The following is a 19,257-nucleotide window of genomic DNA, read 5'->3' as shown; positions in this document are numbered from 1 at the left end:
ATCACCAGGCAAGACTGTTCCCTTCCTGTTGGCGAACACTTCAGCCGTCACGGGCATTCAGCCTCTGACTTTCGTTAAGCATTCTCCAAGGTGGCCTTCACGACAGCGCAGAGTTGCTGAGCAGAGACTGATAGCCAAGTTCTGCACACATGAGGACGGTCTCAACAGGGATCTTGGGTTCATGTTGCACTATCTGTAAGCCCTGTGACTTGCCTGGGTTTGCAAAACCTCACTTACTGTACTGTCTGGAGACAATACACATCTCTAACCTGGTGATCAGTGCTCCTTCCACTCACATTGTCGGCCACTTTAGGACTTGAACAGCAGGTTAGGTGTAAAGATTTGCATTCTAAATCAGTAATCTGTAAATTGTGCTTTATATGCTCTGTCTGAGGCCAGAACTCTCCATTTACCTGACAAAGGGACCAACCCCAAAAGCTTGAGTTTACGATCAAATAAATCAGTTGGACTTAAACCTGGTGTTGTCAGACTTTTTACTGTGTATAACATGGCCAACAGGTTGAGTATCAACTTTTAAATCCTTCCAACAAATGCCAATGGTAGGTGGCAAGAATGGAGAGCTTTCTGATCAGTCATGTGGTGGAAAGAAAATTGGAGTCTCTACCAACAACATGCACGTAGAAGGACACATTACAGCAACTCAGATGCCAAGTGAACTGTCCTTTTAACAATGTAGTTAGTGTTAACAAACAAACAAGCTCGCCAGCACTGAAAATTAACAATTGCACAAGTGTGATGCTTCATTCCTTCGCCACTTAATTGTTGGAGATGAAAAGGTATAAACTTGTGTTTTCTGGGGTTTTTTCCCCTTTTTCTCTAAAGAAGAAATTACTGTGGATGCTTTGACAGGGTCATCTGGACTTGAAACATCAGTTCTTTTTCATTCTTACAGATGCTACTAGACTTGCTGAGATTTTCCAGCATCTTCTCTTTTGGTTTTCTTTCCCTCTGCCCGACATCAAATCAATGTGATTTTACTGCCTTTGCAGTCCTTGTACTAATTTCACACTCCTTCAATCAAATTGGTTAAGGTCATACGCAGAGAGAAATATAATTGAAGAACATCCCATGGGCTGTGCCTGTATCAGGTCCTGGCATTACCACCTACATACTGTCTCCACCATGTTGCCAGTAATGCTATACATATGAATTTCTTCCCCCATAGTTGCTCATCTTGCTCCCTGAAGTCCTAAATGCTTGGTTTGCCCTTGTTCACTTCTTCAGAAAATTGCCACTGTCCACAGCTATTGACAAGGGTCACCACTGACCCAGAAACTGAAGTGGACAAGCTTTGACTACAAAAGCAGGTTAGAGATTGGACTTCTGCAGTGTGTAACACCTCTCCTATCTCCCCAAAAGTCTGTTCAGTCTAAAAGACACGGGATTGTGATGAATAGAGGTGGACTCAATAAAACACACTGCCTGACGCGGTGCCTAAGCATAGGTCCCAACCATCTAGCCTACATATCTTGGGACACTAAGGGGGCAATTTAGCATCGGCAATCCACATAACCTGCACATCTTTGGACTGGGGGAAAACCATGCAGACAGAATGGCTGTGGAGTTTGCAGAGTCACCCAAGGTCAGAATTGAACCCAGATCCCTGATGCTGAGAGACAGTGATAACCACTGTGCCACTCATTTGATTTAGACGAGAAAGACATTACCATATGTTCATGCTGTTTCAATAGGGTTATTCATTGACATTTCCATACTGTTTATGTCATTATGAATGGCTGGCTGAGTTTCAAAAGCTATTGTAGGGGGTCAGAATTCACCATTTTATAACCAGTTTAACAAGGCTAATCATTTTATCATCTGGAATCCAAATAGAAGTTTGTTTACAAGATTCATCTGCGCGGCTTAGTGCATAAATCACAAAAGGCTAGTATGCAAGTAATTAGAAAAGTCAATAGAATATTATGCTTCATTACAAAGGGAATTAAATGTAAAAAATAGGGGGTTATGCTTCAATTACACAGGGCATTAGTGATATCACATTTGGATACTGTAAAATATTGGTCTCTAATTGAAAAAGGATGCAAATGCATTAGCACTTCAGATAAGGTTAACTTTGCTAATACCAGGAATGAATACAGATTGAGAAAAGTTTGGACAGGCTAGATTTGTAGCCACTGGAATTAAGAATAAGCAGCAACTTGATCAAGAGCTTTAGGATTAGAGGGGTCCAAATAGGGTGAATGCATAGAGGATGTTTCCTCTTCTGGGAGGATCTAGAACTAGGGATCTCATGCTTAAAAATAAAAGGTCACCCATCTGTGACAGATGAGAATTTTTCCCCCTCAGATGGAGGTGAGCCTTTAGAACTCAATTCCTCAAAAGGCAGTTGAAGCAGAGCCTTTGAATATTTAAGGTACAGCTAGATATAGATTCCTGATAAGGGGAGGGAGTGAGTGAAAGGTTATCAGGATTGACAGGAAAGTGGCGTTGGTTACTATCAGATCAGCCATGATCTTATTAAATGGCACAGCAGGTTTGAGGGCTGGAGTGGCCTACTCCAGCATGTTCATATATTCAACATTATCCAGTTGGAGATTTAAAAGTTTTGAATAGATTTCATGAATGGGAGATCTTCTCACCAATTTCCACACAGTTTTTGAGGTCTGCCTATATTGGATTATGGCTATCAAGGTGGGTGGAAGCATGGGGGAAGAGGATGCAAGATGAGGAGTGAGGCTCAAGGGGCCTGACAGTTACTAAGATAACTGGGCTGAACTTCTAGAGAAAGAAGTTGGACTTTCTAACTGGCCCATTGGTCATGCAAACTTTCAGGATCAGTGGGTCAGATTACTACCCTCCCCCAGAATGAACATTGAGTCTAATGGAGACCTTTAAACTTAGATGGATCTGCAGGGTTTGGAAATTTCTTGACCTGGGCTGCTGCCTCCATGATGAACATTTGTTCTTTAGTCCTAAAGTATCTAAACCTCACCTTGCCATGGCTTCACCCCTCCTAATCTATAGCCTGGTCTCTGTCACTGTCCTCTACTGTTACGTCTTCAGGAGCCCAACTATGGACTTGCTCTGAAAACCCCTGTCATTATACCACCTCCTCACCCCACTTCTGGCATACAGAAGATAGCTTGAACAGCCTCCTTCTGTGCTGTAACATTTCTATGGTTTTTGAAAGCTCTCCTTCAAAGCCACCTTATTGGCCAACCTGTTGTCCTAATATCTTTTTAACTCAGTGCCAATTTTCCTTATCCTGAAGCATCCAGCAACGTATCCCCCCTCAAATTAACAATTTTTTTTTGCTATCATTAGCATGTTATGTTTTTGTAAGGACATACTTCAGTCCCATATTCCAGAATAATTGCACACCTGGTTCAAAATTATGACAGCCATGTCCAAAACTAAAATGGAACAAAACCTGAGCAAGATGTACATATGATTCATTGAACACTATTTGTCAACACTACTAATCAGCATTATTTAACCTCTCAGATGGGAACTCTAATTGGAGATGGCTGCTCTCCAATCAATAATAAACTTAAAAATATTCTGGCACCAGCCTCGTTCTTGCAGCTCCACAGGCCGTGGTAGGGAATATCTTATGTCCATACATTTTAGGACTAATTGCTTATTCAAGTAGTAGCAAACAAATTAAAGAAAAACTCACTCCTGAGATTAGCCCTTTCCATCAGCTTCTGATTTGGTCATTTTTGTCCCAAGGATTGTAATCATAAGTGGACATTCCCCATATTCTGGAACAATAGCTGGTTCTCCTAACAGCCCATCCTCAGTGACTGGAATGGCTTCGATCACATTGGGAAAAATCTGCTAGGTTGAAACTAGTCATGGTTGGTACTGAAAATATCCAATTCAGGAGTTGAGGACAAAACCTTTAGGGAAAAATTCATTTGAAATTCACATTCCACTTTGGCCATTGTTCATTTGTTCTGGCTCTTCTGCACTGTTACGCTTGCCCAAAGCATTGTCATGGGATATCCATTGTTAAATGGTTTTGAGTCAATGTTACATTTCCCTCTTGACCTTCAGGAAATCATCTCTGCATTTTTTTTAAACCGATAAAGCCAAAGGACAAACTGTCAATGTAAACCACATCTCCCAATGTAGATAAAATTCAGTAAACATCTCCTAGCTGGCAGGAACCATTCTTTTTAAACCTACATATTAAAACTTTATTTTCAGATGCCCTTTCATCAAAAGGATACACATATGACATGTTGGTACCGAGACCAGACTTGATAGAAAATTATCTCCCATCAATAAATTTAGAAGAATCAAAGCCATCATCTTGTTCTGGGCAGTCAAGATCAGTTGACCTTCATACCTTACATGGTGCAGCATTACCTCCCTGTTGATTTTCCCCCCCATTTTGGGGATGACTAGACAGTCAAAAGTTGAGACAAAATTAGTTTACAGTAGCTTATCCTCCCCTGCTTGCAAAGCACAGGAAACATGCTGGTATTTTATTTTCAGAAGAGAAAGTGCTGGAAAATCCCAGATCTGACAGCATCTACAAGGAGAAAAGAGCTGACGTTTGGAATCCAGATAATCCTTTGTCAAAAGGTCATCTGGATTTAAACGTCGGCTCTTTTTTCTCCAAACAGATGCTGCCAGACCTGCTGAGATTTTCCAACACTTGGTTTCAGATTCCAGCATCCACAGTAACTTGCTTTTATCTGGTATTTTATTTAGAGTGCTGCAAATCATTTACATACAATATTGATTAATTAACACACCCTATCATGTTGCAACTGTACAAAACACTGGTGTGGCCGCACTTGGAGTATTGTGTACAGTTCTGGTCGCTGCATTATAAGAAAGATGGCAGCATTGGAAAGGGTGCAGAGGAGGTTTACCAGGATGTTGCCTGGTATGGTGGGAAGGTCTTATGAGGAAAGGCTGAGGGACTCAACTTTCTTCTCTCATGAAAATAAACTCACGAGGTGACCTAATTGAGGCATACAAGATGATCAGAGGGTTAGATAGGGCAGACAGTGACAGCCTTTTTCCCCCTCGGATGGCGATGGCTAACACGAGGGGACATAGCTTTAAATTAAGGGGTGGTAGTTATAGGACGGTTGTCAGAGATAGGTTCTTTATTCAGAGGGTAGTAAGGGCGTGGAATGCCCTGCCTGCAGCAGTTGTGGACTCGCCAATTTTAAGGGTGTTCAAATGGTCAGTGGATAGGCATATGGCTAACATTGGAATAGTTTAGGTTAGAAGGTCATTAGATTGTTGCGCCGACCAGTGGAACCATCGAGGGCCGAAGGGCCTGTACTGTGCTGTAATGTTCTATGTTCTATCTAGCATGTTCCTTATAGTTGTCATGTCTTGTATATTGTGGTAGAGATACAATGAAATTTTCTGGAAGAGGTGAAAACCCAAGCCAATTCAGCAAATCAAATCTGAAAATTCATCTAATTGAAAATAGGCCAAAAGTTCAGTGACCTCACTTATATTGAAGAGTCCATATGTCTTGGACGAGGTGATCTCTGTCCCAGTCAGAAACCAGTCTAGATCCCCTTTGAAGAATACAGTGAATCAGCACCCATTCTATAAGCCAATAACTTATTTCATTGGTCTGCTTCTTCCTTTGGAGAAAGCATGACCTTACAGCCAACCTTATTCTGCCTTTTGCTAAATTGCAAGTGTGATCATTACTATTAAAACTATACTTTCAAAATAATTAGCTCACACAAGATCCTTAATTTTCTAACTGCTTGAATCTACCCTTCTCCAAATATATCAGTCATGCTTTTTGCAATTGCATTCTATGAATAACTAAGGCATTTGCCCAAGAACCAATCTGGTGGCCCTTTTCTGCACTCTGCCTCAACATGCCTTCACCACTTGGAGATGAAAACAATACGCTAAGCTAATTGAGATCTCAGAGCGTACTCTCAATTTGGGTAGGGAATGTTTGTTTATCCTAATTTCATAACAGTCAGCAGATTGAAATGCTTATTCAGAAGACATATGACTCAGGGCTGTCTTAATACCGAATGCTTTCATTATAATAGTACTGCTATCATTCTACATGAGCAGGTAAATGTGTACAATGGAGTCATTTACGCTAATAAACTTTTACAATATCAATGTTTATCATACCAAACAGAACACCTAAAAGTGTATCAAGACAAGTCATGCAATGGATGTTTTAAAAGAATATTTTTGAAAGTTGATTAAACCTTACCAAGGGATATGCCTCACTGAACTAATCTCCATGCACTTGCATTTAGTTTTACTCTGATTGGGCTAGAATTTTAAATGTCAATCGGAATTAATTTTCTGACATCAGCACAGAAAATTAATGAATTATAACCCCAACTGCAAATTAAACAAGTCGAATAGTTTACTGATTTCATATATTCTTCATGATGAAAAACACTCGTCAATATGATCATTGTTGGACTATTAGTTAAAAAATGCGTATTTTGTAATTTATCTTTGTGTCTTGCTTCTAGAGTTTTTTTAAAAAAGGACCTAGAATTCTTCCATTCAATCCAGAAACAGGACATCAACAAGGCTTTTCCATAAAAAATCTACAGCATCCAAGGTTATCAAGTCTTGAAATCTTACTCATGCTGAAGCCAGAGAGTACATCAGCTGAGACTCCAATTCATACCCTCGTTTCCCCAAGGTAACTTTTAATTTTCAAAATTTTAATGTAGCCAGGTCATACACAGAAGTTACCTTGGGGAGCTGCACAAATTGGAGATCATGTAATGGTATCAAAAAAAAAGGATCGGCACAGTGGTCAACACTGCTGCCTTATAGCAGCAGGGACTCAGGTTTAATTCCAGCCTTGAGTGACTTTGAAGTTTACATGTTGCATCTCTACATGATTTCCTCTGGCGTCCCCCACAGTCCCAAGATGCGCAGGTTAGGGGCAGTTTAGCATGGCCAATCTTCCTCATGTCTCAAGTGTAGTGGGGTAAACGTTTAGGGTTTCAGGGATAGGGCAGGCTGTGGGCCCAGAAAAGATGCTCTGTTGAAGAGTCAGTGCAGACTTGATGGGCCAAAACAGCCTCCATCTGCACAATAAGAATTCTATAAAGCTGCTGAGATGAGGGGTTAGGTATGTGTGCTACCCGTTACTAAAAAAAGTTTGCAAGCTATTAGTGATCCAAATTAAGTGTCATGACAAAATTTCAATACTCACTATTGTGCTTCTTGTTGTACTGCTGAAAAAGTTATCCTTATCTGAAAGATCAAATCTAAAAAGGGGTTGTAAAGGAGTAGTGGGGGAGAGGGGTGAAGAGGGGAGAAGAAGAGCAAACATCATTAACATGGCAGCAACATTTATAAAACATTCAAGTTGTCCAAATTCTTGACAGTACTCAAATTATTATATCTTCATAATCTCTGGGAAGTAGAGGGTTATTGCCCCTTTAAAGTTCATACGCCTTTGTACATTACCAAAGTTGAGACATTACTACTAGTTGAGAATCATCTTCCTTTGGACATGTGATCAAGCAAGCAGAAAATTATCCACAAGTTCTGTGATGCCAAGAGTGGGGATACAAACAAAACAGCACAGTAACAGGCCCTTCAGCCCTCCAAGCCTGCACCGCTCATGAGCCCAACGGGACCATTCATTTGTATCCCTCTATTCCAGTCTGTTTGTGTGGCCATCTAGCAGGAAAAGGAGTAGCAGTATATGGGGGGGTTGAACTTTTAAAAGAACCAGGAAAACCATAAAATGAAATAATTGAATTTTTTCTTCAGCCTTTGCAAATATTGGTGATAAACTGCAAAATGATCTGCATAAAGATGCAGGCTAGGCTGTACCTCTACAGCAAAGAAATCTTTCATTTAAGTATTAATGTTTCAATTGACATGCCAGCTGGCAAGATGTTGAGTAAAATAAAAGCAAAAAATACTGTAGATGCTGGAATATGAAAAAACAGAAAAATGCTACGAAATCTCAGGTTTGACAGCATCTGTGGAGAGAGCTCTGACGAAGGGTCATCTAAACTCAAAACCTTGGCTCTATTCTCTCCACAGATGCTGTCAGACCTGTTGAGATCTTCAACATTTTCTGGAAGATTTCAGGAGTAACTATCATACAAATAATGTTGGGGGAAAATCAATGTGTTCACTCAGCTTTTTCACAAGACTTTAATTTTGTAAAAGTGTTCAAATTTAACTGATGGGAATTTTACAATTGAAATAAAAAATAGAACAAGCTACTTAAAAATGCAAGGCCATCTTTCAAGATGAAGGTGAAAAAACAAACAAACCACTGAGGAATGTGAAGAAATGACATTTCCTATAATTCAGAGACCCATCAAAACTGGTCATGGTTTCAGAGAGACATGAGTGCAAAAGACTGAATATTAAAAATAATGGCTGCTACGGACAGACCCACCCAAAACCTCTTGGAAATACACACTGGATGAAGTGGAACAGGCCAGGCTGCAGGCACTGCAGACAGATTGCAGTAAGACTTTAGCAGAACAGACAGAAGAACAAAGAACATTACAGCACAGGAATTAGCCCTTCGGTCCTCCAAGCCTGCACTGACCATGCTGCCTGACTGAACTAAAACCTCCTACCCTTCTGGGGACCATATTCCCATCCTACTCATGTATTTGTTCAGACACCCCTTAAAACTCGCTATTGTATCTGAATGAGGCTGAAAGCTGAGATGTGTCTCTCGTTTTTGGGAACAAGTTGTATTACTTAATTCAGAAGTCAACTTTACAAGCAATCTATCAGCAAAGTGAGACTTCCAAATAATTGGAACAACTTCTATATTTAACTGCATCCATGAAACCAGCTAATCCAAATCAGCCACAATGTTTAAAAAAATCTACCTCAAGGACAAAGATTATTTTATTGGACGCCAACTTCTCTTGTTTCTTATATCTGTGATATTCATTGCATTTTTCTATTTTCTCTCTGGTTTAGTGGTTAATGAATTTGAGAGTTAGAGAATCTCGTTTTGCTGGCTCCTTATTGCTCACAGCTTTGATAGTTAAATACATTAATTTGAAAAAGGAACATCCTTGTGAAAAAGTCACTTATACCTTTATGATGACCAACCAGGGAGACAGAATAGAGTGGAGCCAGTTTATTTCTTCTCACCTAGTCATAATAAGTTTAAAGTTCAAAGCACCAATTTGTCAATGTTTTTTATTTGCCCACAAAATGCTGGCTACTAACCAAGTTGTTAACTTTAGTGGTTCATGTGCCCAGTTTGATTCCTATTGAGATCAGAGTCTGGTTTTGCAAATTCTTTGAGAATTGCAGGCTGGAAGCTTAAGCTCACAATCCAAAGTTAGTCTTACTTGTGTTAAGCAATCAAGAATATACATCAATAACTAAGTGTTTAATTTGTACTTGTAAAGACAAGAAATTGAACCAATTGATTTGTGTCTCATGACAGCTCAGCACATTTGATGACCAATTAAGATCTGCAGAATCAAAAATCGTTCCACCTTTGCCATGGTGCTGGAATCCTGCCAATATTGGTTAGTGCGAGCATGCAAGAGATCCCCTTTATCATTCAAGACATTCTAAATGCTCCCTCTTCACAAAAAGGTGGATGATGGATAACCCTATGCAAGATAGATTTAGAGGAAATCCAACCATGACCAAATGAGGAGGTTGGATAAGTATTTGCAAAAGGAGAAAAAGATAGATATTGCTGCTATCAGCTGGCCTCAAATGAATCAGAATTCTACAGTGCAGGAGGCAGCCATTTGGCTCATCAAGTCTACACTACCCAGAATCCCATCCAGGTCTCATCTCCACACATTTATTCCAGCTAGCCCCCCAACACTAAGGCGCAACCCAACCTGCACATCTTTGGACTGTGGGAGGAAACCAGAGCACCCAGAGGAAACCCACACGTGGGGAGAGCATGCAAACTCCACATAGAAAGTGACCCAAGCTGGGAACTGAACCCAAGTCCCTGACGCTGTGAGGCAGTAGCACTATCCACTGCCACCATACTGTCTTAACCACTGTGCCACCCTCAATTCCATTCCACCTGTTCACAGCATAAAAATGTGCAAAACCATGTGTTGTGGCTACCCTGCTCACTGAGTCTGACTGATTTACATCAGATTCAATCTATTCCCAAGATGGGTCTGGTTAACAGAGTCATCAGCTTGCTATAGACAAATGTGAACAATTGGATCATACCGAAGTCAGAAAGCTTTGGATCAGAACACTGTTTATTATTAGTGACAAGTCACTGCAATGAAGTTACTGTGAAAATCCCAAAGTCGCCACACTCCGGCACCTGTTCGGGTACGTCAAGGGAGAATTTAGTTTGGCCAACGCATCTATTAAGCATGTCTTTTGGACTGTGGGAAGAAAGTAGAACACCCAGAGGGCACCCACACAGACATGGGGAATGTGCAGACTCCACACAGTGGCCCAAGCTGCAAAATCGATCCCTGGTGCTGTGAGGCAGCAGTGCTAACCACAGTGAGGCTCACTTTAAAAGTAATTAACTAAAATAAATAAAATAAATGGAGCAACAAATCAAAGAGGCAGCCTCGGAAAGGGTTACTGCTTACAAAGCAAATCAAAGTAAACTTCTAAAACATCAAAACATGATCTGGGGGGGCTGATGAGGCAACAAACAAGTTTAATTGTTCCACTAATAACGCAAGGTTATACAGCACCTGGGAGTTTGTATTGGTGGCAAGTTAAAAACCATGTATTGTATAACTGAAGCCTCCCAATATTACTTATTTACAGTTACCCAACTCAAACAGAATTTACTGCAAGTCTAATTGAGGCCAAGCCAGTGTTTTATAAGACAAAAAGTTGACTAGGATTACTTTTCTCTCAGAAGGTACACAGTCTTTGCACTGCCTTCTGAGAAAGGAAATGCCAGTCAAAAGCAGAGTAGATATACATCTTTGTTCAGCAAGAGTCTAGTTACTGGAGTGTGTGTGGGGGATGGATTTCGGCAGGTTACAAATCAGTTCAGGCATGACCTTGCTGAGTGGCAGAACAGGCTCCAAGGGCTGAGTGGCCTACTCCTGCTCTTAGTTTGTGTGTTCTTACATTATGTTCATATGACTTCAAAAACTCAGTTTGCCTTTAGCTAACTAGTGCTGAGTTTTATATGGGTGGGTTTCTGAAGCCCTGTAATGCAAAACTGAGATTCTCCATCAAGATCATACTTTCCACTACAAACTTTTAGATTTCAGTTCCCTAACATGGTGAATAAAAGGCTTAAGAAAAAGTCCACAGCAGAGCTACTGGAATGATTCTTACATTAAAAATCCTCATCTCCTCAGGTCAACTCAAAGACCTTGGTCTCTTCTTCACAGTAGTGCTAAACTAAGGTAACCTTAGAGGTCCACAAGATAATTGAAGAGCTGCATTGAGCCCAATTTAACAGATTGGAAAGGAACAGAGGACATGAACTACCATGCAACAGCAGAAACATACTGGATGGTTGGCAGCTCAAGAGAGTAATGAGTCTCCAGAATACACTGCCAGGTGGTACAGTGAAGATAGATTCTCTATAAATCTTCAAAATTATAGTGCAAACTCACCAAAGATGTGATTTCTAGTTAGCAACTATTCAATGTGTGTGGTGTGCATGTGTGTGAGAGAGAGAGTTAGTGGAGAAATTGAAGCAATTACATTCATAATTAAGTGGCACCCACTGGCTCAGCAGGAGCCAGTTAATATTGCAATAGGCCACATTAAGCTACAAAATCATTACAGCTGTAACAGTTAAAGTAACAGGAGTAGGCCATTCAGCCCATCAAACTGTTGCACATTCAATTCAGTCGTGTCTAACTTGTACCACCACTCATCTTTATTCCATTTCAGTTAACATCTAAAGTCAATTTTGAACATTTTTACTCAACCAGTTCCATATTTCCACTATGGTGCAAATAATGTTTGCATATTTTGTTATTCAATGGCCAATGCTAAATTTACAATTGTGTCCCTCTTGTTCTTGATTCCCCCCAACGAGAGAATTTTTCTGAATCCAACCCATTAAATCAATTAATCATTTGCTAATGGATCTTGTGTATGGCTCTCCCTTCACAATTCCTTAGATTGTAAAGTTTCTATAATCAAGTCCAGGCCCTCTGAACTGGCCTTGTGATGTTAGTTTGTACTGTGTTTGAGTTAGCCCATAGAAACTTTATTTGGGGTTAGACTTGCTAACTGAAGGCAAGTCACTACATCTCATTATTCTGGAGGATTACCACACACTTCGCCAGCTGACACAAGCTGAACTTTTTAAAAACAGATAATCAGACCAAACCCAAAATAGAAACTATACAACAGCACAAGAATTCAGATCAATCTATGGGGCAGCATAGTGGCAGTGATTAGCACTGCTGCTTCATAGCACCAGGGACCTGGGTTCAATTCCCTGCTTGGGTTTCCTCTGGGTGCCTGATTTCCTCCCACAGTCCAAAATGAGAGATTAGGTGCATAGGCCACGCTAAATTCTCCCCCAGTGTATCAGGATACGTGTTGGAGTGTGGTGACTAGGAGATTTTCACTAACTTCATAAATGTTAATATAAACCACGCACCCCCCCCTTCCATTTTACTTTGATTTCAGCCTCTCAGCTATTTGGCCATTCACACTCTATTCTCTCTATGGATTGCCATTGGCAGCCTTTCTCCTCGTTTTTGTGGAGATGGCTCATTTTTCATTCCCTCACCCTACAGTATAAATATCTCCTATGTCCTACGTCTCTTAGCTTTGACAAAGGGTCATCTGGTCAGCTCCTACAGATGCTGCCAGACCTGCTGAGATTTTCCAGCATTTTCCTCTTTTGGTATATATTAAACCTACTTGTGACACTAAATAAACAAACTATTATAACTTCTCTTGCAATTGTGTTTCAACTAAATCTTCCCTTTCCTTGGTATAAATACAAGGTCTTGAAATACATCTTTCAAAAGAAATTGTTAATGCACAAAGGAAGTGGGCTTTATGGACAAGGTTTGAAATGACCATGCCAAAATTGCTGACTACTAAAAAATTCACCAGGCTTGTATCAAAGCAACAAAAAGACTGTACGTCAATTAATCACGATCGAGGCCTTACTACTAAAAAATTAGAATGCTAGTGAAAAGTAAAAAGCCATTGTTAATTGCTACTGATAAGTGCTCAATGTAACTTATTTGAATGGAATTTAATTTCCATTCTAATCCAAGCATTCTATCCCAACTCATTTGATCAAAAATTCCCCTTTCTCCTCACCTTGGGTTTTAGTTTTAGACCAAAAGGAATAACTTCAACTTTAAAACTCAAAGTAGGATCCCATAGAATCCCTACAGTTAAGGAGACCATTCAGCCCATACTGACTCTGACAGTGTCTTACCAGGCCCCCTCCCTCACTTTATCCCTGTGTATTTGCCATTGTTAAGCCAACAAACCTATGGGGCAATTTAGCATGGTCAAGCCACCTAATCCATACATCTTTGAACTCTGGGAGGAATCTGGAGCACTTGGAGGAAATCCCTGAGACACAGGGAGAATGTGCAAACTCAGGCACCCGAGGCTGGAATTGAACCTGGGTCTGTGGTGCTGTGATACAGCAGTACTAACATTGTGCCACTGTGCTCTTCAATACCCTACGTTTGAGTCCATTTTTATCAATGATACAAAAATTTTAGACCAGATTTTTGGTTTACAATCTCTTGAAAAGCACATTGACAAAAAATGTCAATTTTATTATAGATTACACACCGCCTTGAATCCTTCAAATAGCTTTGGAGCACTGTCATTCTTCAGACCAAATGGACACCAGGGACTCAATATCATAAACTGCACTGAAGTACGAGTTACTGGGGCAAGTATCATTCCTGCCTGACCACAACAACAAGTTTGAACCTGACTTGGCAGAATTGCAGTGGCCAAGGATCTCAGATGATTCAGTTCCGTTAGAACTGGGAAACATCAGCTGCCCCATGAATATGCATGCCAGAGGAACAGAAATAATGTGTCACCCCTTTTTGAAGGTAGTATTTCAGTGCCTTAATGTAAACTTGCAAGGCTAGAAATTATTGTTGCATTCACAAGATATTCCTCTGCAAGTTTTTAAACACAGACATAGTTCAGTTGAGTCTCGCAATAGCAGAGGAATCTCAGATGAAGGAGGCTTTCTGCTTTCATCTGTTAATACCACCACCAGTAATTTTCAGTCTTCCATTAAATATGGGATAATTACTGATTGCTTGGTCTGATGGGTTTTCATGTCATTCTGGATTCAATACATGCCTGTGCATATGAACTGTTGTTTTGGATTTCCTGATCAGAAATCGTTAAGATATTGCTTAGTCAAGGAGCATTTTGGAGTTCTCTTCAACCATCAGCTTGTTTTTTTTGCTGCCTGGTTTCATCCAATCAAGTTTTCCTTCCTCTCCCAGTCAGATTTTTAAAATTTCTGTGCAAATCAACTCCTTTTAAAAAAAGGAGCTGGAAGAAGAATGCTAGTTAAGAATGTGACGAAAGGAGAGAAGCTGCGGAGACAGCTCACCTGGGTCAAATTACTTGACAAAATGTTGAACTGAAACTTCTGCTCCCTAACCAACACGCATCTTGTCAAATGTCTTACTGAATCCATGTAGACAACTGTTACCCTCAATCCTCTGTTACTTCCTCAAAAAAAGTTTGTAAGATATGACCTTCCCTTAACAAAACCATGCTGACTATCCCCAGTTAATCTGTTCCCTTCTAAAAAGGCTGTTTCTGTGGCTACATAATATATAAAAATGTTGCAAGTAGACTTACATTAACACTGAAATGCATCATCCCTCTGCCTCATGAAGAGGGAGACAAAGTACTCATTGAAAAACTCTCCTTGCTCCAGCAAGATTTCCTATAGAGCAAGTGAGAAGAATACCTTTAACAAAGGTTGTTTTTTTTTGGAGAATGGAATTACAGAACCAAATGGCATCATACTTTGGTAATAACTGAGATGGCATTGAATGCATGTACCAACTGGTTGGGTCAGTGACCCTTTGGGGGTCAAAATTCAAGATTCAAGATTCAGCTACCAAGTTAAAACGAGTGACTGACATACAAAATCGATGAGTATGTAAACACTTGCTAATGGCACCATCCATACTGAGTCTGGAGGAAAACTCGAAGCATACATCACCAGGGGACGTTTAGATGTCTGGTACCATGCCCTATCCCAAACACTAACTGATTTGTTGAGCAACAGCAGGTTCTCACTCAAGGTTACATTTTACCAATACGTAGCATTCATCTGATGATAGGCTGTGGTAAAATGAGAGATCTTTGCTGCATTGTGGATGTTTCTTCAACATTTTTTTTTAAAAGAAAACACAGGGACTCACTAGCTCAAGAAGGCAATTCAGCACCACCTTCAAGGGCAACTGAGGATGCACAAATTGGCACCCATGATCAGGAAATCCTTCTTGGCTTTTATTGCCTTATGTACTTAAAGTCAGCCAGGTTAGATTTTTGATCAATAAAGGGAATCAAGAGTTGAGGGAAAAAAAACAGGAGGAGTGGAGGTGAAGCCCATTTCAGATCAGCAAATGGCAGGGCAGGCTAGACTAGACGTGTTGAATGGCCTGGTCCTAGTTCTTGCACAAGACAAAAAAATACTTTGACAGGTCAAAATTTCTAACTTGTAACCATTTCTATATCCACCACAGCTTAGCTATTTTCCACTATTTCTAACTGTACATTAAGTGGCTCTTTCTCCACACCCTAATGCGAAACGATAATCTGCACCCTTCTCTTCTCCCCCATGTACTCTGAACGGTATGTTGTCTGTATAGTGCACAATACTTTTCACTGTATTTCACTACATGACAAAAATTTAAAAAGAGTATTTTTATTCATTTCTTTTTATGATCCAACTTTATAGAATGCAAGCAACTAAATCTTTACACAAACTGATGATTGAAATCCCCTCCTTTTATTTTTAAATACACACTTTTAGAACAAAAACCATGAAAAAAGTGTACTCGAATACGACACAAACTTTCCTCATTAAATGCTTGCATGGTGCATCGTTACTTACAAGTGTTTTCTCTCTCTGGAGAATGGGTAGGAAAGATTCTTAAAGGTAGCATCATCTTCTTCCACTTTTGGTCGCAATGGGGAAGTCATTTTATGGCCAATGTTCGAAAGCTTACTGAGAATCCCCGTTTTCTGCTTTACTTCATAGACCTGAAGAATTAATAGGAACAAATGAAACACAGCATTGCTCTATTATACTGGGTTAAGTGCCACTCATCCAGCATCTTCTAGTGCAGAGCCAAAATCTGCCCAAATGTTGAAATATTGTCCAGAATATTGGCCCAGATTTCACAGTAATGTTGGCACAACTATCAAAATCCAGGATTTGCTACTTGTGACTCTACAGTGGGTAGATTGAGGTTCTCCAGACTAATTGAAATGAGTGAACTGGAGAAAATGGTCACTAGTGCTCTCAGCTAAGAGTTACATCTAAGGTACAGTAGAAGTGGATTTGTTAACAATGCATCAGGTTCCTAATAATTGCTAAACTACAGCCCTAAAACAGTAATTTTATATTTGCTGATGTCAAAACATCTATGATACAATTCCACATTTATTAAATGTGATATTATAGCTTGAACTTTATGTGCATGGAGGGTTTATTTTGTGATCTATTAAACTGAAAAAAAACCAAAACATTATTTCTTTCATTCCAAAAAAAATGATAGTCTGTTTAATGACATTGCTGCTTTTAGATTCCTGGAGATCCTTTATGCTTAGTCTGGTATTGGGAAGGGGGAGGTCCAAACTACCGAGCTCATTAGATATTTGTGGGTAGCTTTCCAAGAGGTCAGCAGCAAATGTAGGGTTTAAAAAAATCATTTTATGGGATGCTGGTTAGGCCAATATTTATTATTGCTCACCTCAATTGCCCTGAGTAGGTGATGCTGAGCTGCCTTCTTGAACAACAAACATAAGAACATAAGAAATAGGAGCAGGAGTAGGCCATCTAGCCCTTCGAGCCTGCCCCGCCATTCAATAAGATCATGGCTGATCTGTCGTGGCTCAGTTCCACTTTCCCGCCCTCTCCCCATAACCCTTAATCCCCTCTCTATCAAAAACCCATCAACCCGCGTCTTAAAAATATTTAGTGAGGCAGCCTCCACCACTTCAACGGGCAGAGAATTCCAGAGATTCACCACCCTTTGAGTGAAGAAGTTCCTCCTCAACTCCGTTCTAAACCGCCCCCCCCTTTATCTTGAGGCTGTGCCCCCTAGTCCTATTATCCTTTGAGCGGGAAGAGTCTCTCCACCTCTATCCTATCCATCCCATTCATCATCTTATACGTCTCAATGAGATCTCCCCTCATTCTTCTAAACTCTAACGAGTACAAGCCTAGTTTATTCAGCCTCTCCTCATAGCTCAACCCCCTCAACTCCGGCATCAGCCTAGTAAACCTCCTCTGCACTCCCTCCAAGGCCAAAATATCCTTGCGTAAGTACGGCACCCAAAACTGCACACACTACTCCAGTTGCGGCCTCACCAATGCCCTATACAGCCACAGCAAGACCTCCCTACTTTTATATTCAATCCCCCTCGCTATGAAGGCCAGCATCCCATTCGCCTTCCTGACCACCTGCTGCACCTGCAAGCTGGGTTTTTGTGACTCATGCACAAGGACCCCGAGGCCCCTCTGCACTGTCGCCTGCTGCAGTTTTTCGCCACTTAAGTGATAATCCTTCATACCATTATTCCTACCAAAGTGGACCACCTCGCACTTGACAACATTAAATTCCATTTGCCATTTCCTGGCCCATTCGCCCAGCCTATCTAGATCCTTCTGTAGACTCTCCACACCCTCCGCACAATTTGCCTTTCCTCCAATCTTGGTGTCATCAGCAAATTTCGACACCCTACACTCAGCCCCCTCCTCCAGATGATCTATATAAATGGTAAATAGCTGAGGCCCCAGCACCGACCCCTGAGGCACTCCACTAGTCACCATCCGCCAATCCGAATAGCACCCATTGACCCCCACTCTCTGCCTCCTATTTGACAACCAATCCTCTATCCACGCTAACACCCTACCCCCAACTCCATGCCCCCTGACCTTCTGCAATAACCTCTTGTGAGGTACCTTGTCAAACACCTTCTGAAAATCCAGAAAGACCACATCCACCGGCTCTCCTCTATCCACCGCCCTAGACACATCCTCATAGAACTCCAGTAAATTTGTCAGACACGACTTCCCTTTAACGAAACCGTGCTGCGTCTGCTCTATCAAACAATTCCTCTCAAGATGCCTCGCTATTTCCTCCTTGATGACGGATTCTAACATTTTACCTACAACAGACGTTAAACTAACCGGCCTATAATTCCATGCCTTTTGCCTGGCACCCTTCTTAAACAACGGCGTAACATTAACCACTTTCCAATCTTCTGGCACTTCCCCGGAATCCAGCGACGTCTGGAAAATAACCACCAAGGCATCCACTATCACCTCCGCCATTTCTTTCAGAACCCTCGGATGCATTCCATCCGGTCCTGGCGACTTGTCCACAATCAGTCCCTCCAGTCTGTTGAGCACCTCCTCTCTAGTAACAGTAATGTCATTAAGACCCTCCAGTCCTACCACCTTTCTGTCTCTAACACCTGGCAAATTATTCACGTCCTCCTCCGTGAAGACAGAAACAAAAAAGTTATTCAGGACCTCAGCCATATCCCCATCCCCTACCACCAAGTCCCCCTTCTCATCCTTTAAGGGACCAACGTTCACCCTAGCCAGCCTCTTCCTTTTTAATATATTTATAAAAACTCTTGCTATCCTTTTTTATATTAAGCGCAAGCCCAGCTTCATAGTTTCTCCTACCCTTCTTTATCTTCTTTGTCAATCTTTGTTGACATTTAAACCTCTCCCAATCCTCTTCTCACCCACTACTCTTTGCTACTCTAAACGCCTCCGCTTTTAATTTAACACTTTCCTTCACCTCCTTCGTTATCCACGGCTTATTACCTCTCCTCCTACTGTCCTTTTTGGCCATCGGAATAAATTTCTGCTGAGCACCAAGAAAGATCTCCTTAAAGATCCTCCACTGCTTCTCAGCAGACCTACCTTCCAACGCGCTCCCCCAGTCCACATTCGCCAATTCTTCTCTCATCCTACCGTACTCCCCTCTGTTCAAACAAAGGACGCGTGTCCGGGAACCCACTTTGTCCTCCTCCATCTGCACCAGAAACTCCACCATACAATGATCACTCTCCCCAAGAGGATCCTTCACCGCAAGGTCCCTGATTCTACCC

At 41.0% G+C, this 19,257-nt stretch overlaps 1 protein-coding gene across 4 annotated transcripts in view; it reads right to left on the bottom strand.

Annotated features, from left to right (window-relative positions):
• Positions 1 to 19,257, bottom strand: part of ano1a (anoctamin 1, calcium activated chloride channel a) — a 218,631-nt gene that overhangs the window by 120,902 nt on the left and 78,472 nt on the right. For all 4 annotated transcript variants that reach the window (XM_080191552.1, XM_080191554.1, XM_080191553.1 and 1 more), the window contains exons 5-6: positions 16,019 to 16,167; positions 7,175 to 7,229 (exon numbers count right to left, since the gene is read on the bottom strand). In XM_080191552.1, the coding sequence (XP_080047678.1) occupies positions 7,175 to 7,229; positions 16,019 to 16,167 (204 nt within the window). The remainder of the gene's footprint in view (positions 1 to 7,174; positions 7,230 to 16,018; positions 16,168 to 19,257) is intronic.

This window comes from Carcharhinus amblyrhynchos, chromosome 6 (genome assembly GCF_965287045.1).
Source record: "Carcharhinus amblyrhynchos chromosome 6, sCarAmb.v2.hapA, whole genome shotgun sequence".
Classification (NCBI taxonomy): Eukaryota; Metazoa; Chordata; class Chondrichthyes; order Carcharhiniformes; family Carcharhinidae; genus Carcharhinus; species Carcharhinus amblyrhynchos.
The sequence above is the reverse complement of the archived record's forward strand: the minus strand, read 5'-3'. Positions and strand labels throughout refer to the sequence as shown.